General features: G+C 40.2%; 2 protein-coding genes across 2 annotated transcripts in view; one reads left to right on the top strand and one right to left on the bottom strand.

Annotated features, from left to right (window-relative positions):
- Nucleotides 1–24,685, bottom strand: part of LOC106093796 (uncharacterized) — a 142,242-nt gene that overhangs the window by 16,464 nt on the left and 101,093 nt on the right. Inside the window, exons 11-12 of the mRNA XM_059364926.1 lie at nucleotides 5,807–6,084; nucleotides 5,244–5,362 (exon numbers count right to left, since the gene is read on the bottom strand). Coding sequence (XP_059220909.1) covers nucleotides 5,244–5,362; nucleotides 5,807–6,084 — 397 coding nt within the window. The remainder of the gene's footprint in view (nucleotides 1–5,243; nucleotides 5,363–5,806; nucleotides 6,085–24,685) is intronic.
- On the top strand, nucleotides 14,686–18,914 carry LOC106094152 (mucin-2-like). Its single transcript, XM_013261343.2, has one exon. The coding sequence runs from the start codon at nucleotides 14,783–14,785 to the stop codon at nucleotides 18,785–18,787; it is 4,005 nt and encodes a 1,334-aa protein (XP_013116797.2). The 5' UTR covers nucleotides 14,686–14,782; the 3' UTR covers nucleotides 18,788–18,914.

The following is a 24,685-nucleotide window of genomic DNA, read 5'->3' as shown; positions in this document are numbered from 1 at the left end:
TGGGAAAGAGGTACGCAAGCTTCATAACAGAGCACGTCGTAAAAAAGTGGAAGTTTTTTGGGATGTGTATTACACACTGCTCAAGGAATACAAAAATATTATCAGAGCGGCAAAGCGTGCCTCCTGGAAGATTTTCTGCGAGCGATTTGCGTGAATGACGGCGCCAAGATGAAAAGGTTCCTTTAAAAAATCCATGTCCCAAATGATACGTTAGAAGACGACGTGGGAGTTAGAGTAGCGACAACGGACGACATGTTGAGCCTTTTGATAAAAACGCATTTTCCACAGATACTACGGAACTCACCGAGATACCGGAATCTTGGAACAATGAGGTTGATCGAAGGCTTATCATTACATAATTAATGGTATATGAATCCTTGAGGAGCTTCAAAACATTAAAGTCACCCGGATCTGATGGAAATTTCCGGCGTTACTACATGATGAAGCCGACTATCTTACGCCCCATCTAGTCGCTATTAGCACAGGGTGCCTAGGTAGCCTGGTAGGGGGCAAGTGTGATTTTTATACTCAAGTCAAGCGAAGGTCGGTGGAGACAGCCCTGCACGAGGTTGTGCAAAAAACAAAGAATAATCCTTCGATGCCAAGACATACACATTGACGGTATGCATTGACATCGAGGGTTGTCGGACCGACACACTAATCCAATCCTTAGAGCAATTCTGGGTGGATCGGGATCTTAAAAACTGGATAAATTATATGCTAAGAAATAGGTGGATAAATTTTGGGCCCCATGACATATATTTAAAGGGCATGTCACCGGGGTACATTTTATCGCCCCTCCTATTGGTGACCACCATAAATAACCTATTACGGATGCTGACTGAGGAGGGATTTGAACCCGTCTGTTAAGAGGTAACGGTCCGAATCAGTTATGCAGAAGGGTCGAAAGGGTGTTGCAGATGGCATATGACTGGGCTAGACCCAGGGGACATAACGGGACACATATGATTACGAGCTTCACTTGGGAAAAATCGGTGCTGTAAGTGATAGCACATGTAGAGCATGTGGGGAAGATAATGAAACGTTGGAGCATTTCCTATGTCATTGCATGGGATTCGCGGCTAAGAGACACCGTCTCTAGGTGGGTACACAATACCACACATGAACCAGCTTAGGGGCGTGGCACGGAATTCCTGACATAGATTTTCATTTTGGAGGTTACTTTTTAGTATTTAGAGCGCACAACAAGCTGATTACTGGCTTAGGTGTATATCCACAGTAGCATGGGGATCATTATTATCAGCGCCCTCTTTTCAACCTACACTCATAAAGAAAAGTTTGCTGAAAATAGCAAACACTATCTGCTCAATATCATAAGTTAATTTTCCTGCTATTATAGCAATAGTTCTGCTATTACAGCAGTAGTACTGCAATTTCCGAGTAGCAGGCTTACTGCTAAAAAGTTTGTTGTTTCGAAAATGACATCTGCTTAATTATGAAGGGGATGTTAGAAGCAACAAGTAAAAGCGTGCTAAGTTCGGCCGGGCCGAATCTTATATACCCTCCACCCTGGATCGCATTTGTCGAGTTGCTTTCCCGGCATCTCTTTTTAGGCTAAAAAGGATATAAGAAAAGAGTTGCTCTGCTATTAAAACGATATCAAGATATGGTCCGGTTCGGACCACAATTAAATTATATGTTGGAGACCTGTGTAAAATTTCAGCAAATTCGTATAAGAATTGCGCCCATTGGGGCTCACGAAGTAAAATAGAGAGAACGATTTATATGGGATCTGTATCGGGCTATAAACCGATTCAGAACATAATAAACACGTTTGTTGATGGTCATGAGAGGATCCGTCGTACAAAATTTCAGGCATATCGGATAATAATTGCGACCTCTAGGGGTCAAGAAGTCAAGATTCCAGATCGGTTTATATGGCAGCTATATTAGGTTATGAACCGATTTGAACCTTATTTGACACAGTTGTTGAAAGTAAAAATAAAATGCGTCATGCAAAATTTCAGCCAAATCGGATAGGAATTGCGTCCTCTAGAAGCTCAAGAAGTCAAATCCCCAGATCTGTTTATATGACAGCTATATCAGGTTATGGACCGATTTCAACCATACTTGGCACAGTTGTTAGATATCATGACGAAATACTTCGTGCAAAAATTCATTCAAATCGGATAAGAATTGTGCCCTCTAGAGGCTCAAGAAGTCAAGACCCAAGATCGGTTTATATGGCAGTTATATCAGGTTATGAACCGATTTGAACCATACTTGGCACAGTTGTTGAATATCATAACAAAACACGTCGTGCAAAATATCATTTCAATCGGATAAGAATTGCGCACTCTAGAGGCTCAAGAAGTCAAGACCCAAGATCGGTTTATATGGCAGCTATATCAGGTTATAAACCGATTTGAACCATACTTGACACAGTTGTTGGATATTATAACAAAACACGTCGTGCAAATTTCATTCCAATCGGATTGGAATTGCGCACTCTAGAGGCTCAAGAAGTCAAGACCCAAGACCGGTTTATATGGCAGCTATATCAGGTTATAGACCGATTTGAACAATACTTAGAACAGTTGTTGGATATCATAACAAAACACGTCGTGCAAAATTTCATTCTGATCGGATAAGAATTGCGCCCGCTAGAAACTCAAGAAGTCAAAACCCAAGATCGACCCAACCGACCTAAACTAATAAGAAGTATTTGTGCAAAATTTCAAGTGGCTAGCTTTACTCCTTGGGAAGTTAGCGTGCTTTCGACAGACAGACGGACGGACGGGCAGACAGACATGGCTAGAGCGACATAAAATGTCGCGACGATCAAGAATATATATACTTTATGGGGTCTCAGACGAATATTTCGAGTAGTTACAAACAGAATGACGAAATTAGTACATCCCCCATCCTATGGTGGAGAGTATAACAATGCGGACGACTCAGCCACATTTCGAAATGTTTATCAATGGATGGATCAGGTAGCTTCTTTACATTAATATTCAACAAATTAAAATCATCTCTTCTAACATATTGTAATTTCTAAAAAAAAAAAAATCAAAAAAAAATGCCTAAAGTAGACAAAGCAAGTAACAGGCAACCATAAATAGTAGTATACAATTTTTTTAGCAGCTTGTGTACTTAAAACAACAGATTTTGTTAGTTGAAATAGCAGTAAGAAGCCCTATGTTTGCTTTTTGTGGCTAGATGTCCATTGATGTTGGAATATTCAATTTTATGAATTTAATTTTGTTGGTACATTACCCGTTAGGAGCAATTGTGAATGAAGCAATTGTGAATTGTCTTTAATTGGCATGCTACCGTTAGATAGATATCAAAACGCTATTATCTCTCCAACATTCATGAACATGATTACCTTTGGCCATCCTAAAAGTATGCTTCAAAAAAATTAACAAGAGCTCGGTTTTACCACCAAACAAGCAATTCAAATGCTTCATTCATCGATAGAAGGCATTTCTCCACCTGTCTTTTTCCATTGGAAATTCCTGTTTTCCGATATACAGTCGAAAACGGATAAGTGAAACGCTAAAAATACATCAATTTGGTTTCACATATCTGAATTTTCAGTTTAGAGTAATTTGGATGATTGATATTAGTTTCCAGCTATGCGATATGAGTTCAAGCGAATTTTCAAGCTGTACAAATATGTATAAAATAACTTTATTTTGAATAGAGCAATTCTCAGAAAGCCATTTAAAAGTCACACAACATGTTTTTTCGAATCTTATTTACGACTCTTTTTTTACAATTCCTGACAATTTTCCATAGAAATAACTTTTTCACTTATGCGATTTCAGCTTCGTACAATAACTGAATTCTCGGTGTAAAAACCTTTGCAGCTTTGCGGTATTGTCAGTTAAGCGAATTCAATTGTATTTAATAACACAAACATTTTTGGTTCTTTCCTTCAAGTTTCATTAAGCGGGATTTTGTTTACTATAAGTTTGGTTAGCGTACTGTTACCGATACGGTATATAATGGAACATATAGAAGCGCTGTTGTCGATGCCACCTTTATACGAGAAGTAGACTTCGAACTTTTAACTAGGTCTTCGTTATATACCAAACGAAGAATTCATTAATGCTTCCTTTTTCGTTATGCCGTTTTGCATTAAGTGGAGAACGCCCTTCAATTGAAAATTTTCGGTTGCAGCCATGACATGTAATTTCTATTGGAAGAAAGTGGTGTAGACTACAAAATGGCCCGATTCTTAATCATTTTTAATCGATTTATAATTTTGCCCGATTTTTATTCACTTTTGGCTAATGAAGGACATATTTACTGAAACTAATAATTTTTATTTGCAAATCACTTTATTTCATGTTGCATGAAATGATCAATATATACGTTTTCATTTGTAGTTGCAAGCAAAAAATTTTATCTGCTAGACAAACAAAATTTCATTTAAGCTGCGTAACTGCAATCAAAATTTTCGGTAACGGTATCGGTAACGAAAATTTCGTTAAGGATATGACCATGCATTTCTCATGGAAACGAAATTGTTGCCAGAGGTGCATAATAGCCATTAACTGAAAAGGAACCCTTTTTTCTTCACTTGCCATCTCTGTCCGACTGTTTGTTGAAATCCCGCTACAGTCTGTTGACATTAAGATATTGAGTTGAGACTTTGCGCAGATTCTTTTTGTGATTAAAAGGCAGGCTAAGTTCGAATATGGGATATAACGGACTATATCTTGATATAGCCTCCATATAGACCGATTTGCCGATTTAAGGTCTAAGGCCCATTAAAGCCACATTTATTATACGATTCGCTGAAATTTGGGATAATGAGTTGTGTTAAGCCCCTCGCTATCTCCATTCAATGCTGCCAAATCGGTCTAGATTTGGATACAAGTGCCATATGTACCGATCTCCAAATTTAAGGTTTTAGGCCCGTAACAGGTGAATTTATTAACCGATTTCGCTGGAAGTTAGTACAATGAATTTTGTGAGATCCCTTGATATTCGCATAGAGTATGGTAAAGATGGGGTTATATTTGGATATAAAGGGTGATTTTTTTGAGGTTAGGATTTTCATGCATTAGTATTTGACAGATCACGTGGGATTTCAGACATGGTGTCAAAGAGAAAGATGCTCAGTATGCTTTGACATTTCATCATGAATAGACTTACTAACGAGCAACGCTTGCAAATCATTGAATTTTATTACCAAAATCAGTGTTCGGTTTGAAATGTGTTCATAATATTTTGTGTCAGAATTGGGATTCCGAGATGGCAACTGGTACGGAAGGTACACCATCCCTGGAGGCACTGGCCGATATCTTAAGGACTGCTTTGAAGACGGTGATATCGAACGTATCGGCTACGAATGCGAGTGCTGTTTCTACGGTTGCAGTGTCCAAGCCTGCACCATTGGCAGCAAAGGAGTTTAAACAGGAAACATAAACAGTGGAAGACTATTTTCGTCATTTTGACCTGGCACTTCAGCTCAGCAATTTTGCAATTTTGCATATGGGAAATGAGTTGACCAGTTGACCATCAAATTTTTGGTGAGTCCTTTGAGGGTTGTAGGATCTGGCATATGACGTCATCAAAACAATATTCATTAAACATTTTTATAAATCGAAAAATAAATACGCCGAGAGTATTAAGTTTAGACAAGTTTTGCAGGCTAATGAGGAAAATGTGGCAAAAATTTTTCTTTGCGCTTGAAGGAAGCTGCAACTTATTGTAAATAGGCACATTTCTCGTTCGAATGTTGTTGGAGCAGTTGTTGTTTGGCTTGAGGGCCGGGAAGATGTGCAACGTTATAATAGCAAAGAAACCAGACAACTTTGTGGTAGCGTACGAACTAGCACAGTCATTGGATGTTGCCGACTGCTCCGTGGCAGTAATGAAGACAGCGCCGCTGGAACCGAAAGTGGAAGAGGCGCATAAATTGGGATACGCCACCAGTGCGGCGAAGAGGCGGTCAGTAGGAACTTATAAATCGGGGCGGAAAGAGCTTCCACAGCATCGATGTAGCGGCTGGGGCGGAGACCATCCTCGTAGTCAATGCCGTTTTCGGAATACCATCTGCCACAGGGCACATTGCTAGAGCCTGCAAAGCACAAACGTCTCATGTGGCTGAGGACGAAGCGTCACGATCAGAAGGAGAATCGATTGAAGAGTTACACAACGTGAACTGTATTCAGAAGAGGAAGTCACCTAATAAAGTAATGGTGGATGTGAAGATCGATGGAAAGTATGTGCAGATGGAGCTTTACACAGGAGCACCATGCTCACTTATGAGCGTCCATGAGCTAAGTGTAATTAAATCGATTTTTAAACTGAAGCAGTCTGATCGGCAGTTCACTAGCTATATGAAGAATAAGATTAATTGTATAGGGCGGTCGCCCGTCTACGTTACAATAGGAGACAAGAGCTGTAAGCTGAATCTTTATATAATAGACGGTCAATTTGATACTCTCTTGGGCAGAGAGTGAATTGTTCATTTCACCAGACAGTTAGATTTGAATAGGCTGTGCGGAGTTGTCAACAGAACAAACACATGTCTTGGATAAAGTGCTTGTACGGTTTTGTGACTTTTTTCTGATGTAGCAGGGAAACTTACTGGCCCTCCAGTGACAGTCCATATGAAAGAAGGGGTCACGCCATTGTTCATGAAAGCAAGAGAAGTTCCATATGCCCTGCGGGGGGCGATTGATGATAAGATAGAGTCTGGGCTGTACAAACGAGAGGAATTCTTAGAATGAGCTTCGACAACCCACCGGCAACTATAAGCCCACGGTGAACAAGGGGATGGTGATAGATGAACACCCGATACCGAGAGCAGTCCACATCTTCAATAAGATGAAGGGGTCAAAATTATTCTGTCATCTCGACATTACGGATCTGGTAATCGATAATAAGTTTGGAGAAATGTTGACATTGAATACTCCGATACATGGCTTGGTAAGACCAACATGAGCAGTCTATGGAGCGGCGAATATTCCAGCGGTGTGGCAAAGGCGGATGGAACTGGTGTTGCAAGGGTTAGAGTATTTTCATAATTTTTTCGATGACATTTTGGTATTCGCGGAGAATTTTGAAGAGTTGATGACAGTGTTGGAACAGGTGTTAGAACGCCTAAGAATAAATGGGTTGAAATTGACCCATTAGAGTAAATTAGGTCACCATATAAATGGCGAAGGTCTCATGAAGGCCGATAAATACATGGATGCGGTCCGTAATGCTCCAAGGCCTAGTACTATCGAGGAGTTACAACTCTTTTTGGGAAAGGCAACCTACTATTGTGCTTTTGATTTTGAGGTAATTTTTAAACGGTCCAAAGAGAATATTAACGCTGATTATTGTTCACGTATACCACAGATAAAAGATAATTTACACATTAACTTGTTGGATGAAGAAACGACCAGGTTAATAACGATCAGTTCGACTGGTTCGTAACGCATCAAATTTTGCAGCTTCCAGTTAGAACCGAAACAGTCGCACGTGAAACAAGAAAATACATCGATATGGAAAACATTCTGATAGTGTTAGAAGCTGGTCAAGATCTTGCACACGTTGGTTATAAAGTGCCAGAAATGAACTATACAGTAGCTACCAGTTGTCTAATGTTCGAACATCGTGTTGTTATTCCATCTTCGTTACGCGCTCGAGTGTTAGAAGACTTGCACAAAAGCCACATTGGTATAGTGAAAATGAAAGGGCTAGCGCGGTCGTTCGTTTATTGGCCTGGCATTGACGCTGATATAGAAAGGTTGGCTAGAGATTGCGACGGGTGTAACAGTAACAGTCGCATGCCAGCACAATTTACATCACAGCATTGGGAGTACCTCAAGGCACCGTGGGAAAGGGTACACATAGATTTTGCGGGCCCCATATATGGTACACATTTCCTTATTATTACGGATACTTATAGCAAGTGGCTATATTACGGATACTTATAGCAAGTGGCAAGTGGCTCAGCAGCCACTGTGGTAATTCTTGATGAACTGTTTGCAGTGTATGGTGCACCGATCATTGTAATAACGGATAACGGTCTAAATTTCATCTTAGCGGAATTTAGAACACTTTTTTAGAAAAGGGAGACAAATGGTAAGGCCGAGCGGTATGTACCGACGGCAAAGAGTGCGTTAAGAGCTATGGGAACAGGAAATACATCACTGCACCGGAACATCTATGAGTTTTTAAGGCAATATCGAAAGGCGCCTCACTCCACCACCGGCCAGTCACCAGCGCAACTATTCTTGAACATACTAGCGTCGATTTGGTGAGACCTGATACGGTAGACAAGAAGGTTATGCAGAGGCAGAAGTCAGAATTTGAACCATCCTTCTATCCTATGTCCAGGCGAGTATGTGTATTTTAGGGCGCACAGCGCTCATGCTGAAAAATGGAATACTTGAAAGATTGGGCGATTTACATTATAAAATTGAGCACGACGGTAAGGAGTTCAAGCGGCATATACATCAAATTCGGAAGGGAGGAGGAGATGTTAAGAGACCAAAAGGAATGATGTTGCTTGGAAGCCTGGGCGACTGACGGAAGTAATCATAGCTCAAGAACGTCATCGCATCAACCTACCCAATCACCGACAGGGGTAGGGGATACACCAGCTTGCGGACAGCGCCAGAGAGTGCAGCAACTAGGATGGCTTAAGAGATGCCTCGAAGATCCGGAAGAATTCGTAGAGCCCCATTGATATACTCGCCCTAGACGGAAGGGAGGAGAGTGTTATGTATTTGGATCGATTGGCAGCTCTATTCACGAATTGTTTTGTCGCCATATGGCATTTCTTATTTTATTATTGTATTCTTTGTCTTAGTTGTGACACTTTTAATTTCATCATCTATCTAAATTAAACTGTATTAAAGTAGAAACAAGTGTGTTTCATTTACTAAGAGTGAGGACATAACAGTGAGGGTATCCCGGCCGAACTTATGCCTTTTTACTTGTTCATATAGGAAATTTCTACTTGTGATTTGGTTAGCGTACTGTTACCAATAATGGACCAAGAGCCAGATATACAATATATACGCATTGATCTGTCCCAGCTTTATGAACATTGTTACTTTTGTCACCATTAAGACAATTGCTTTGATAATTTTAACAGGTTTTCCGATTTTACCGGCATATATTTTCGATAGCTTGTTTTGTGTTAATTGGAAAGGAAACATTTTTCTTGTATATTTGAAATTACGACTGCTTGTTTATTAGTTGTAAGTAGCAATTGTGAATGAAATGGTTGCGAATTTTCTTTTACTGGCGAGTTACTGTTATTGACACAGGACCAATGGTCTGCTTCAATGAATATTATATAATCCTAAAAGTATGCTTTAAAAACTGTCAACTAGACTACTATGTGAGCACTAACCATTAATCGACCATATTTTAACTTTGAAATCGTATGAAAGAAAAAATCGTAAAATCTTTTACATAATTGAGTCCTTCGGCTTACGCAGGGTGCTCTCTGAGGATCCGAAACCACTTGGGGCATTCTAAGGGACGACGGAAACTGGCTGGAGTCTAGCTCTGATAAACTTAAGTAACTGGATACAATGCACTTCCCTTGGTGTTCAGGAGGGTTGACAGGAGGGAGACTTTAAGGCGCATCACGTTTCATGGCATTGTCCTCTAGGTAATGACCAGCGGGGTATAGCTTTGGCAGAGCAAATTGAAGGTTCCATGTTTTGCACAGTGAGTGAGGATGCTCCTACTAGGATTGAGAGGAGGTGCAGCAGACATTTCCTGGTAACCCATCATTTCCTTGGGTTCAGACCACCTCCCCAATATCAAACTCACCATCGGCCGACCATCCGACTTCATAACCTCTGAGCATCGGACGCTTAGCTATCAGAAGAGGGCCGATTGTGTCGGCTTCAGAGAACACATCAATCGGCGCTTCATTGAGCCCACTAACTAACTAGCCAAATTTCCCATTAAGGAACAGGGAAAGTTCTCCCATATCAGTGAGTGCAGTCCGATTAAAGTTTAAGCTCCATGATAAGGGGCCTCCTTTTTATGCTGAGTTCGATCGACGTTCCGTATGGCGACACCACTTGGTAGGGAAGTTTTAACATGGCAGGATAACTGACAAATGAAATCGCTGAAAATTGTTCTTGTTGTTCACGCCGTGTTTTGAATTGAGGCCTTCAGCGTCTTGGGCGCACATGACAACTTCTGCGCCACGGTGGCCCTCCTCAGAGAGGTGCGAGGAAATTCCGAGACATCATGCTCAATGCTCGCTTTATACCAGCCTGTCGAATGCTCCAATTGCGGCCCAATTTCCCGGCACAGACAGTGGTATGAGCAGACGAGTATGATGGGATTCGTTGCACTGACCCCACTAACCCCAGAATCAACGAGCTGAATCTGCAAATAAAATGTCTAGTCAACGAACAAAACCAGAATATTTGGTTGCAACATTCGGAGAGCCAATCGTCGTATTCCTAATCACGGAGCCGATGGGCAGCCATCACATTCCGCCATGAATGAATTTACGAATGTCATCCGTGGCACCAAGCCACTCAAGGTGTTGGGCCTCGACGGAATCTCCACATTGATACTAAAGAATTTGGATCTACCTGGACTGGACCTTTCAACTGTCCAACAACCTGTCTTTGGGCAGAGTGATATCGCTTCTCAAGCCTGGAAAGGACACAAGCAAGGGGGAGTCGTTCAGACCGATTTCCCTTCTCTCACCAGTAGTCAAGACGCTTGAGGTTCTACTCCTCCCGAGCCTCATTGGAAAATATCCATTCGACGAGCATCAGCATGGATTTCGCAGACTGCATAGCACAACAACTGCTTTGCATGCCATCACCGCACACATTTTCCGTGGCGTCAATCAGCCCAGCCTATGTTTTAGGATTGTCCTCGTGGCACTGGGCCTATTGAAAGCATTAGACACGGTAAGCCATGCTATACTATTTGAGGACATTGTCAGCACGTCCCTCCAGCCAGGCCTGAAACGGTGGGAATTATATGTGCGGTCACCAGTCGTTTGAGGAATTTAGAGATAAGAAGTCGAAACCCCGTAGAGTGAAACAGTGAGTTTTCCAAGGCGGGGAGATAACTCCGGCACTGTTTAACCTCTATCTATCCTCTATTTCACTTGCTCCAGAAGGTATTGACATCGTTTCATACGCGAATAATTCTAGGTGTACATTATTCATCTAGCTTATAGTTTATTATTAAGCCTTTATTCTGCTAAAAATGTATACAAAATAAATTTAGTTGAAGGGGATAATTTTATTCCACATACCAAATTTTTGCCAAACCAGCAAAAACTAAAGCTTCTAGGAACTAAACAAGGATGATCGAGATGATCGATGACTTCATAATTTCCGATCAACCTCATTCTTCTTGTGCAAATTTACTTACTTAACTTTAATTGGCTATGACAATTAACGTTGAATAGCATTCCAAGCGCCTTAATCTTTTGCTCTCCTTTTACAAGGTTGTACAAGGCGTTGTGAGTGTTGATACCATCCGCTTTGTCATATCTCCATTTACTGCCAGAGCCAATTTCACTAATTATCTTGCGATTCTTCCAAAGGCTGAAGTTACTACTTCCAGTGAACGACCATGATATCGATGTCGTCGGCATAGGCAAGTAGCTGGAGCTTTCTTGTGAGTAGTGTGCGATATCTATTCACATCTGCATCTCGTATAATTTTCTCCAGCAGGATAATAAAGAGTTCACACGATAAGCTGCCTCCTTGCCTATTCTTACTAAGGAGTAGGTATCAGCAAGTGCCCAATTATCTCATTGAACTTAGGTTTTAATCTTTCGCACAGTACACTCGAGAGTATCTTCTCTTCGATGGGAAGGTGACTTATTCCTTTGAAGTTGGCACATTGAGTCTTGTCTCCTTTCTTGTGTACGGGACAGCTTGTCTGCGCATGCCAGATCGCGCAGACAAGCTGATACATACGCCTTATCAGCGTGTCGCCTCCGGCCTAAAATAGTTCAGCGGGCAACACATCGGCTTCTGCTGTCTTGTTGTTCTTCAAGTGGGTCACTGCTACTTGGTCCTCATTTTGACGAGGAGGTAAACATTCTATTGTATATCATCTTCAGGGATTAGTTCTTCGATATCCTCTTCGCCGCCATTGTCTGACACCAGGAGCTGTGAAAAATGTTCTTTCCATATTTCAAGCACTATCTGTATCAGTTACCTGATTTCCTCCTGGGGGATGTGCCTGCGCCAAAGCCATCGGTTTGATGTTTAATTCTTTGGTAAAATTTTCGGACTTCATTCTGACTCCTGTACATCTTAATTCGCTCACACTCATGTCATTCCATTTCCTTTTTCTTTCTGCGGAATAGACGTTTCTCCTATCTCCTTTACACCCAAAACCTCTCCTTCATCTGGCGCATTGCTACTGTTTACAGGTTTGCTCTGTATGCCACATTCTTAGCTTCAGTAGCATTTCGGCACTCTTGGCCGTACCATCGGTTTCTTGGGGGAGACTTCTGGAACCCAAATACGGATTTCGAGGCATTTTCTATGGAGTTGGCAATGTATTGTCACTGCGCCGTTATATCATCAAGACAAAGAGTGCTTTCATCAAGCAGCTGGGTCTGTCGAGTTGAGTATATCGTTGCCATCTGTTGTGTTTGCAGCTTTTCAATGTTCAGCTTCCGTGCAGTGTCCGATCGTACTTTTCTTCGTCTGCTTTTATGCAGACTGTGGCTAGCCTCTAATCCACCGGAGTAAAGCAGGAGACAAGGTGTTTCAGTCTACGACTAACCAGCCCCAAATCCCCTGCCAAATCCATGGCAGCTGTAGTATAATTGGTCCCCATTTGGTGTTGTTGTGACCTCATTTCCAGTCCATCGCACTTATTGTAGGCCGGCACTATCTGCCTTGTACTTATCCAATACATCCGCTAGTGCGTATACTGGAAGAGTCAGTATATTTCTAGTTTGGATCCTCAGATAAAAGTCCATGTTTCGTTTGCGTTGGCCGTCAACGTTATATACCCTCCGCAATAGGATGGCGGTATATCAATTTCGTCATTCCGTTGGTAACCCTCGAAATATTCGTCTAAGACCCCAAAAGTATATATATTCTTGATCGTCATGACATTTTAAGTCGATCTAGCCATGTTCGTCCGTCTGTCCGTCCATCTGTCTGTCCGTCCGTCTGTGTGTCGAAAACACGATAACATTCAATGGAGTAAAGCTAGGCGCTTGAAATTTTGCACAAATACTTCTTATCATTGTAGGTCGGTTGGGATTGTAAATGGGTCATATCGTTTCATATTTTGATATAGGTGCCACATAAACTGATCTTGGATCTTGACTTCTTGAGCCAATAGAGGGCGCAATTCTTATCCGATTTGACTGAAATATAGCATGAAGTGTTTTTATATGACTTTCACCAACTGTGCCAAGTATGGTTCAAATCGGTACATAACCTGATATAGCTGCCATATAAATCGATCTAGGATTTTGACTTCTTAGGCCTCTAGAGGGCGCAACTCTTACCCGATGTGGCTAAAATTTTGCATAAAGTGTTTTGTTTTGACTTTTAACAACTGTGAAAAGTAAGGTTCAAATCGGTACATAACCTGATATAGCTGCTATATAAACCGATCTGGGATCTTGACTTCTTAGGCCTCTAGAGGGCGCAATTCTTATCCGATTTGGCTGAAATTTTGCATGAAGTATTCTGTTATGACTTTCAATAACTGTGCTATATATGGTTCAAATCGACCCATAACCTGTTATAGCTGCTATATAAATCGATCTTGGCATCTTGGGCCACTAGAGGGCGCAATTCTCATCCGATTTAGGTGAAATTTTGCATGAAGTGTTCTGTTATGATTTCCAATAACTGTGCTAAGTATGGTTAAAATCGGTATATAACCTGATATAGGTACCCTAGAAACCGATCTAGGATTTTGACTTCTTAAGCTCTAGAGGGCGGAATTCTGCATTTTCATTAATAGGCCGTAAACTTATATAGAAGCCCTCGTGGGTTCCAATAGAATACAAACTAATCTAAGTATTCTATTAGTGACATTCTATTGCAACGCAGGCGTGCTACTTGTATCTTAGCTATCTATCTATTTGCCATGGCGTCCACTTTACTCTTTATGGTCTTGGGTATAGAGGATGTATACTGTATAGAGGTATGGTGTCGCATGACGCTCCGCATTCGGGCATAAACTCTATCCTTGCCACCTGCAAACCTCTCGAAGTATATTGCAAGTAGTAGGCATTCTGTGAATATATCAGCTAAATAGGTTGCCACGTATTTCGCCTCCTTCTGGCTCTGGTAACTTAAATGCTCTTTAAGGCTTTACTAATCATAATTGCCGAACAACCTCATTGTTCTTGTAGAAATTTAGTATTCGCTTTTCTACTTTTGATTTGTCTTTCATTTGGGCTACTCTTCTTTTGACCCACTTATCTTTTGAGGTATAAACTTGTGTCGCTGTTTGCAGTTTTTCTAATTATTCTATTTGAAGATATCATTGTAACTTTGTATAAACAAAAGCTTTCTAATAGTTCTACGAAGAGAAGAAGAAAATAATTCATTATCAATGACAAGACAAATAGCAAAGATTCAAATAAATTCGACAAATACTATAGCCCAATGTTATCTGTTATCAAGTTGATTGATAAGTAATCATACTGACGACAATTGATTATTTGAGATTGCAATTTCTTGTAATAGAATTTACGTTAAGGTTATAAATGCTGCTGGAAATTAGAGCTGAAGAACATTTGAAAAGTGCAATTTGAAAAGATAACGGGAGTGTAATAGCCGCAATAGTGCAGTGTAGTGCAATATTAAGAAACATAATGAATTTTGTAATATTGGCAGCCACTGTAAGTGGACTGTTGAGTTTTGCAAATCCTGCTAAGGCAAGTCTTAAAGGATACGAAAATCCTTGGATTAATTTTGAAATTGCAAAAAATGAAAATGCAGTGTGTGCAAATAGTGCAAATAGTTATCATGCAGATCCAAAGCACTGTCGAAATTTCATAGAGTGCATTAATGGAATTGCTTATAGGCGTCAATGTGCCTCAGACATGTATTGGAATCAGAAATATTTCACTTGCGTTTGGTCCTCCGATCATTGTAAGGATAATAATGCCAATGTATGTGCGAATGGTGAAATGTATCATGCAGATGCGGAGGATTGTCATTATTTCATACAGTGCAGTAATGGCACGCCCCATAGGAAGAAATGTGCGGAGCCATTGTTTTGGAAGCAACAGGCATTATCCTGTGTTTGGACCTCAGATCATTGTGAGGAACAAATGTCACCAAGCACCACAACTCAGAGGCCAACCACAACGACCACACCAGAGGAACCCACTACCACGACTACTCTGAGGCCTACCACAACGACCACAGAGGAACCAACTACCACCACTACACTGAGGCCTACCACTACAACCACAGAGGAACCTACTACAACTACTCAGAGGCCAACATCAACTACCACGACTACTCTGGGGTCTACCACACCGACCACAGAGGAACCAACTACCACCACTACTCTGAGACCTACCACCACCACTGCAGAGGAACCTACAACTACAACCACAACGCCCACACCAACATCAACAACCACAGAATTTCCAACTCCTACTACCACGCCAGAGGGTACAATTGCCACGGACTCCACAACTCCTCCAACAACCACAGAAAATCCCCCAATATGTGAGGACATCGATAAACCCTATCATGCCGATCCCTATGATTGTGAATACTACATTGAATGCATTGATGGACAAGCTCATAGAATGAAGTGTCCCAATGGTTTATACTGGAATCAATTGGTCATGGCTTGTGTATTGGGTAATGAGCATTGCTCCAATGAAACGTTGACCACCACAACTGAAACTACAACACCTACTGCACCTTCCTTTAAATGTGGAGAGGAACTTTCTTATCATTCAGATCCTAATAATTGTACAAATTACATACAATGTCTGCATGGCATAGCAACGATTATAAATTGTCCTTTCTTCACTTATTGGGAAGAAAATGTGGGAGCCTGTGTCATTGGCAGTTGTCAGAATGAGGAGACTACCACAGCCATACCTACAACAATCTCAACAACTACTGAAGCAGCAACCACCGCAAATGTGTGTAGCGATGATATATCCTTTCATGCGGATCCTCAAAATTGTACACAGTTCATACAGTGCTATGAAGGAAATCCTTTCACCTTGTCCTGTCCTGAGCAAACATATTGGAATATTTCCACGAACGCTTGTGTCATAGGTCAATGTGAAGTTGCAACTACAACTGAAGGGCCTGAAACAACTACACCCTCCTACCAATGTGAGGAGGATGATGTTTCATATCACCCGGATCCCAATAATTGTAAAAATTTTATACAATGTTTGAATGGCACAGTAACTGTTGAACATTGTCCCCAATTTACATATTGGGAGGAGAAAATTGGAGCTTGTGTGGTTGGTACTTGCCAAAATGGGGAAGTGACAACAGTTGCACCAACTACAACCACTACAGTTTGGACTACGAGTCCTACAACTCCCAGTATTTGTGGTGAAGAGACCTCCTATCACGGGGATCCGGAAAATTGTACACAATTTATTGAATGCTATCAGGGAAATCCTTTCACCTTGCCTTGTCCTGAGCAAACATATTGGAATATTTCTGTGGGAGCTTGTGTTAAGGGTTATTGTGAAGATTCCATTACCACTGAGCAACCAGAACTCACTACACCCTCTTACAAATGTGGAGATGGACTATCATACCATCCAGATCCCAACGATTGTACAAATTACATACAATGTCTTAATGGTATAGAAACAATTTTGAATTGTCCCCAATTCCAATATTGGAACGAAAGGGTAGGAGCTTGTGTTGCTGGTATCTGCCACAATGAGGAAGGTACTGAAACCACATCAGTTATAACAACAACTACAACAGAATCAACCACTACTTTAACCACACCCAGTTTATGTGATGATGAGACAACATCCTTTCATCCCCATCCCTACAACTGTAGGCAATTCATACAATGCTTTATGGGTAGTGCATTAACCCTACAATGTCCAGACGAAACATATTGGAATGTTTCCAATGAATCTTGTGATTTTGGGTATTGTGATGATGAAATAACTTCAACATTGAGTACTGTAACCACACAGCAACCAATAATTGATCCCAGCATATGTGAAGATGGTGTGCAATATCTACCAGACCATTATGACTGTCATTATTTAATAGAATGTATCAATGGAGTACCCGTGAGATTGAAATGCGGTTATTCTATGTATTGGGATCAACAAAAATTGGCATGTGTTTCAACTTCTGATCATTGTGATAATCAAACATCTGTTTTTCCTACACATCCTGTGGTCACCACAACTTCGCAAGGAGCATTTTCAACAGAAAAAACTACGACATTATCAACACCTTCAACAGCTACCAATATATGTGAGGATATTGATTCAGCTTTTCTACCACATCCCAACAATTGTACCAAATTCATACAATGCTTCTATGGCATAACGATCACCAGAGAATGTCCACCGTATACTTATTGGGATGTAAGTAGGGAAGCTTGCGTCAAGGGTGAGTGTCCCCATAACACTACGGAAAAGCCTACAATGACAACTGAGATGACTACGACTCCAATGACTACCATAACCCAGGAACCTACGGAGGATACAAATCCAACAGAGGAAAGTCCAACTACAACTGAAGAAGTGGATACTGATTCAACAACTCAGGAGTCAACTATGGCAACATCTACAGCAGAGACTACAACAACGGATACTAATACAAATCCAACTGGAGAAACAACAACCACTGAAAGTCAAACTACAACCGAAGAAGCAGAGCCTGGTTCAACAAGTTCAGAGTCTACTATGGTAACATCAACTGCAGAAACTGAAACCACAACTGAACAGTCTAATACATATCCTACTGGGGAAACAACCACACCTGAAAGTCAAACTACAAGCGAAAAAGCTGAGACTGATTCAACAACTCAGGCAACATCCGCTGCAGAGACTGAAACCACCACAGAACAGCCTAAAGAAACTGAAACAACGGCAGCTAATACATACTCAACTGAAGAAACAACTACCTCTGAGAGTCAAACTACAAATGAAGAACCCAATGAAACTGAAACCTCGAAAACCACTACAGAGATTCAAACTACCACTATAGAACCTAATGAAACCGAAACAACTGAAGTCAATACCTCAACGAGTTTGGAGACTACGAATGCTGAAGTTCCAAATACCACTGAAGAACCAATCGAAACTGAAACAACTGAAGTCAATACAGATGCCACCACTGAAGTTCAAACTACCACTGAGGAATCCAACAAAACACAAACGGCAGCTGAAATTCCAACTACAACAGAAGAACCCAAACCAAATGAAACCTCAACTCCAGAAGATTTGACAACGGCTGAAGATAACAACCAAACAATGGAAACGGTAGATGAGGCCACAACTTCTAAACAGTATACTGATGAAATCGAATCAAGAGGAGATTCAACTACCGCTGGTGTAGAGGCAACGGAACAAGATTTAAGATCTATTTCTTTACTTCACAGTGGACCCTTAAAGAAGGCCACTTCTAAAATTTTACATATTCCCTTGCAAGCTGAAGAAGTGGATGCTGCGTATGATGCAATTCCCATACAGTGCTCCAGCACCAATCAGTTTATAGCAGATCCCAAAAATTGTCATCAATTTTATGCGTGCCACAATGGCAGGTTATATCTATGGACTTGTGGTAGTGAATTATATTGGGATTCCCAAGAAAATGTATGCAGTGCCAGCAATGAAAATTGTTCAAAGGCATGAGGGAAAAAAGTAAGTGACTAAGTCACCAGCTGAGAATAGCTACTTATTTACTCTAATAACTTATAATAAGATAAGATATTATTGTTTATTACAAATATATCTATAAATATATGCATTCATTTAAGTACTTTCGAGTTTCTAAGTGATGGGAAAATATTAATGGACATTTTGTCCTAAAGTAAAACCGAACGTAGATAGATAATTGAATGCTTTCTTTTGATATTTTTTCATTCAATGGGCCAATACTAACCACCCCATTTAAATGGGTTGCTGACATTTGTAGCAATAATTGCTCAGTTCTTGGAATATGGTCTGTTAGCCACTTGCTGTCTGTTATCACAATAAATGTTTAATGGGAATTTTCTTTAATTGTTTACAGATTAAAAACATGGCAACAGATAATTGTTTCAGTATGAAATTATGATAAATACGATATCATTGATAATAGACTAACACCTTCATACATTGGGACAAAATGGGATTTATGTCAATATATTTATTTTTAATTGCATAGTGTTTGGAATATGAACGAAACTCTTGACATTTAAGTGGAAGTATGCTTTGAGCATACTTGAAGAGAGAAGGTCAATCTTCTTATATATAAAAATCAATTTGTGTTTGTTTGCGTGTTCCTTATAGAATCAGAAATGGCTGAACCGATTTTCCTGAAATTTTCACTGATGGTGCATAATGATCCCGTGGTGAAAATAGGGTACTACATTTTTATACAATACACCACCACTGTGGTGCAGGGTATTATGACTTTGTGCATTTGTTTGCAACGCTTAAAAGTAGAAGAGTTGGACCCATTGATAAGTATACCGATCGGCTTAGAATCACTTCTTGATTCGATTTAGCTATGTCCGTCTGTCTGTCTATGTATTCTTGTGATCAAGTTACAGGTCATATTTATTGTCCGATTGTCATGAAATTCTGCTCAAGTCTCTTTTTTGGCCCAAGGACGAACGCTATTGATTTTGAACGAAATCTGTTCAGATTTAAATATAGCTCCCATATATATCTTTCATTCGGTATGGCCTTTTAAGGCTGTAGCAGCCACAGTTTTGGTCCAATCTTTACCAAATTTGGCACGGGGTGATTTATTTGACGTCTTTATATATGTCCAAAATTTCAGAAAAATCGGTTCGGATTTAAATATACCTCCCATATATATCTTTCATCCGATTTTGACTTTAAAGATTGTAGTAGGCACAATTTTGGACCGATTTGGATTAGCGTGAGTTGTTTTATTTTTCAAATTTTTTGGCTGTTAGGGCGAAGATCATTAAATTTTACAATTTTTGTTTGTTTCTCTTTCGAGACGAGCTCAATGATCGCAGATGTAAATGGAAAAGGAAAGGCAAAGATAGCAACACACACCAAAAACTATGGGACGCGTTTCGTCTTTGGTTAGACGACTTTTCAACCACATAAGGTGTGATGGCTTCAAGGGCCATGCGTTGGTATGTTGTATTTGAATCGTATTATTAGCGAAAACGCATCTATGATACAATTACCACATTAACCACGCTCGAGAACCCTGTCTATTAGCTGTACTTTTCCCAATGCATGTATTTTTGTGTAATGACAGGCGTTCTTTCTGTGACAAATTACACTTCTTCCGTACTAGACATGATTTTGTGCATTTGTTGGAAGTAGTATTGATGGCTTCGAACGCTAAGACAACGGCTATTTTATTTAAAGCCGCAATGCGAGTGCAAAATTTCAAATTAATCGGACTAGATTAAGGCATAGCTCCCATATATATCTTTTGTCCAACAAGATGTAATACGAGGTGTTTTATTTGACGTCTTAACACGTGTGAAAAATTTCATTAAATTCGGTGTAGATTTAGATATAGGTCCCCCATATATCTTTCATCCTTAATAGACTTTAGACAATAGAAACCACAATTTTCGTCCGATTTTGCATGAGACGTTTTATTTTACGTTCCAATACGTGCTCAAAATTTCATTAAAATCAGTCCTGATTTAAAAATAGCTCCAATGTATACATTTTATCCGATATAGGCTTTCAAGGCAATAAAAGCCGCAATTTTGGTCACATCTCTACAATACAGGGCCTGAGATGCTCTATTTGGCGTCCCAGTATGTGTCATTAAAGTTGGCACAGGTTTCGATATACTTCCCATTTAATCTTTGATCCGATATGACCTTTTAAGGATGTGGAAATCCAAATTTGTTGTCCTATCGTAGGAAAATCATACAGGGTTCTATTTGATATTTCAATAGGTATCCAAATTAAAGTCTGACTAGATTTCGAGATAAGTTCTAAAATGTAAAAAGAACTACGTACACCAGGTGGTGCAGGTGTCCGCCCGACTTTTGCCCTTCCCTACTGGTTTGATATCTGAAGGAGGAGCGGACCCTCCCCCTTTTTCCTTATTTTCAGAAACCCCAGATTTCGGAGATGGGTGGTGCGATTTAAGCCAAATTTTGTGTGTTCTCTTATAGTATCCTACAAACAAAACTTTGCTATCCGAATTTCGGGGGGCGCCCCATTCCAAAACCTACCAACTGTATATATACACCAATCATGATAATATGGGACTCAAATGAAAGGTATTTAAGATTAGAAAAAGGAACTGATATCCAATTGTCGGACCAAATGTTTGGGGGACCACCCCAACCCACAAAACACCCCTAAATCGGATATATTTTCCGCCCATCGGACACAAATTAAAGTTATTTGCGAGCAATATACGAATCTTATATCAAAATTTGAGACAATGTTTCTGGAGATCCACCCCTTTCCCAAAACACCCCCCCAAACTGACCATGGCAATATGGGGCTTAAATAAATGGTATTTGAGTGTAGAATACGAATCTGATATCCAAATGTGGGACCAAGTGTTTAAGGGCACGCCCATCCCCGAGAACGACCTACGAAAAGTGATGAAAAGTCTTTTACGATAGCAATATGGGGCTCAAATGAAAGGTCTTTCGGGAAAACTGTATATGGGGCCACCCCAACCCCATAACACCACCCAAATATGAAGTATTTGCTGACCATTGCAATATGAGGCTCAAATAAGAGGTATTTTAGAGTAGAACACGAATCTGATACATTTTTTCAAAGCCACGTCACTCAGTGGCCACCCCATCCTCCAATACAAGGGTCATGTTTGCCGACAATGGAAAAATAGAGCTCAAATGAAGGGCGTTTGGGAGTAGACCATGAATCTGACATCAACATTCGGAACCAACTGTCTAGGGGACGTCCCACCACCATAACAACCCCCAAGTAGGACGTATTTGCTCACCAAGACAATTTGGGTCTTCAAGACAGTGGAGCTCGATATTCTTAGTTTTTAGGGCCCATACCCCAAACCGGACATATTTGCTGGCTTTTCCAATAAGGGGTTTAAGTGATTGGTTTTTGAGATTAGAAAACGAATTTGATGTCCAATTTTGAGGCCAATGGCAATATGGGGTTCAAATATATGAGAATAGAGCACGTTGCTGATATATTTTCAGGGTTTAGTGAGTGGCGGACCACGTCACTCCCCAAAGCATCCCTAAATCGGGCGTATTTACTGCCCATCGCAATATGGGGCTCAAATAAAGGTAATTGGGCGTAGAATACGAATTTGATATTCAAATGTAGGATCATGTATTTAGAGCATCACCCCTTCCCCAAAACACCCCCAAAGGTTAAAAATTTTTCGACCATGCCAATATGTGGCTCAAATGAAAGGTATTTGAGATTAGAAAACGAATTTGATAACCAATCTTGGAGCCACGTGTTTGGGGGACGCCTCATCCTATAAACTACCCCCAAAATAAATGGTATTTGAGAGAAGAGCACGATGCTGATATTTTTTCAGGGCCAAGTGTCTGGGGGACCACCTCACCCCCGAAAACACCCCTAAATCAGACATCGTGAGTATATCGGGCTGAAATAAAGTATTCTAAGAACGGAGTACACCTTATATCCAAACATAAATTTGTAGACCAATAAAGATCATATGGGATTCAGATAAAGGCACTTATATTGTTAAACTGTTTGTCAACTAATATACTATTTTCGTATCATGGTATTTCACTAAAAGCTCTTTAATTGTCGAAAATAAATATTCCAACGAAAATTTTTTTCCATATAAAATAAAAGAAGGCGCAGCGGAGCGGGCTCGGTCCAGCTAGTGACATATACAACATTAAGTATAGGATTTGTCCAATGAAGCAGTCATGGAGAAGGAAAGTAGAAAAAAACTGCCATGAAGCGCATTTGTCAAGTTCTTTGTCCGGCATCTTTTCATAGGCAAACAAGAGGATAATGAATGAGAATTGCTATGCTATTGGAGCTATATCAGGTTATGAACCGATTCGAGCGATACTTAGCATAGAAGTTGGAGACCATAGAATATGTTATGTGCAAAATTTCAACAAAATCGGATAAGAACTTCTCGATAGGGACGATCGGTCAGCTGATCCGTTTATATGGGAGCTATATGTGATTATGAACCGATTTGGACCATATTTGGCACGTACGTTAGATATCATAAAACCAGTTAAAAACGTTAGATGCCATAAAAACGGTGACTGTGCTAAGTCGGGTAAGAATTACGCCCTCCAATGGCTCAAGAAATAAAATCTGGAGTTCGATTTATATGGGAGCTATATCAAGTAGTAGACCAATTAAGATCATATTTGGCACGTATGTTTAAGGCCATAGAAAAAGTCACTGTGCAAAATTTCAGCCATCAATCAATCAGATCAGATCAGCAATCAGATAAGAATAACGCCCAAAAGAGGCGCAAGATGTATAACCGGGAGATCGGTTTATATGGAGCTATATTAGGAGAAGTCATAGATATAGTGACTGTGTCAAATTTCAGCCAAATCGGGTAAGAATTACGCCCTGTAGAGGCTCAAAAAATAAAATCGGCTCAAGAAAAAAAAAGGTTTATACATCTCACGCATGTTTCGTGTTTTGCTTCACTGTCATACATCTTCAGTTTAGTCTATAATTTTACCATGAATCGTTTTACAAACGAACAACGCTTGCAAATAATTGAATTTTATTATCAAAATACGTGCTCTGTTAAGAAAGTTCTTCGCGCGCTTCTTCCATTGAGCGACGAAGCTTAATTTCGGCTCAATGGGCACGTAAATAAGCAGAATTGTATATTTTGGTGTGAAGATCAGCCAGAAGCATTGCAAGAGCCACCAATGCATCCAGAAAAAGTCACAGTTTGGGGTGGTTAATGGACTAGTGGGATCATTGGACCGTACTTCTTCAAAGATGATGCGAATCGTAATATAACTGTGAAAAGTGGGCGCTACCGTGAGATGATATCCAACTTTTTTCCCCCAAAATGCAAAAGCTTGACTTGCATAACATGTGGTTTCAAAAAGACGATGCCACATGCCACACAGCACGCGTGACAATGGAAATGGACTTATTGAGTGGCAAAATTGGATTCAGCGGATGGACCATTTGAAACGCCGTCACCGTCAACATTTGCATGAAATAGTCTTCAAACATTAAATTATGTGGACCGTACTATCGATTCAAATAAAGATTTCATGCATTTTTCTGAATTTTATGTATTTTCTTTTAAAAACTTTCCCATAGCTCTTAACAAAACACCCTTTATTAAATGTCACAGAAAACATCATGGTACTAAATTTCAGCCAAATCGGATAAGAATTGGGCTCTCTAGAGACTCAAGAAGTATAATCGGGAGATCGGTTTATATGGGAGCCTTTCAAGGCAAAGGAATTATATTCCTCTTTGTAGGTTAGGTTGAAAGGTAAGGTTAGTTTAAATGGGTTGTCCATCATTGGTGAGTTCACTCGAAGGTCAATTTGGCCCATTGTGATACCCTAGAAAGAAAGGGAAGAGAAAGAAGATGTAAGTTCTCGAACCATATCG

This window comes from Stomoxys calcitrans, chromosome 1 (assembly GCF_963082655.1).
Source record: "Stomoxys calcitrans chromosome 1, idStoCalc2.1, whole genome shotgun sequence".
Taxonomy (NCBI): Eukaryota; Metazoa; Arthropoda; class Insecta; order Diptera; family Muscidae; genus Stomoxys; species Stomoxys calcitrans.
Note: the sequence above shows the minus strand (reverse complement) of the source record. Positions and strands in the feature narration are given on the sequence as shown.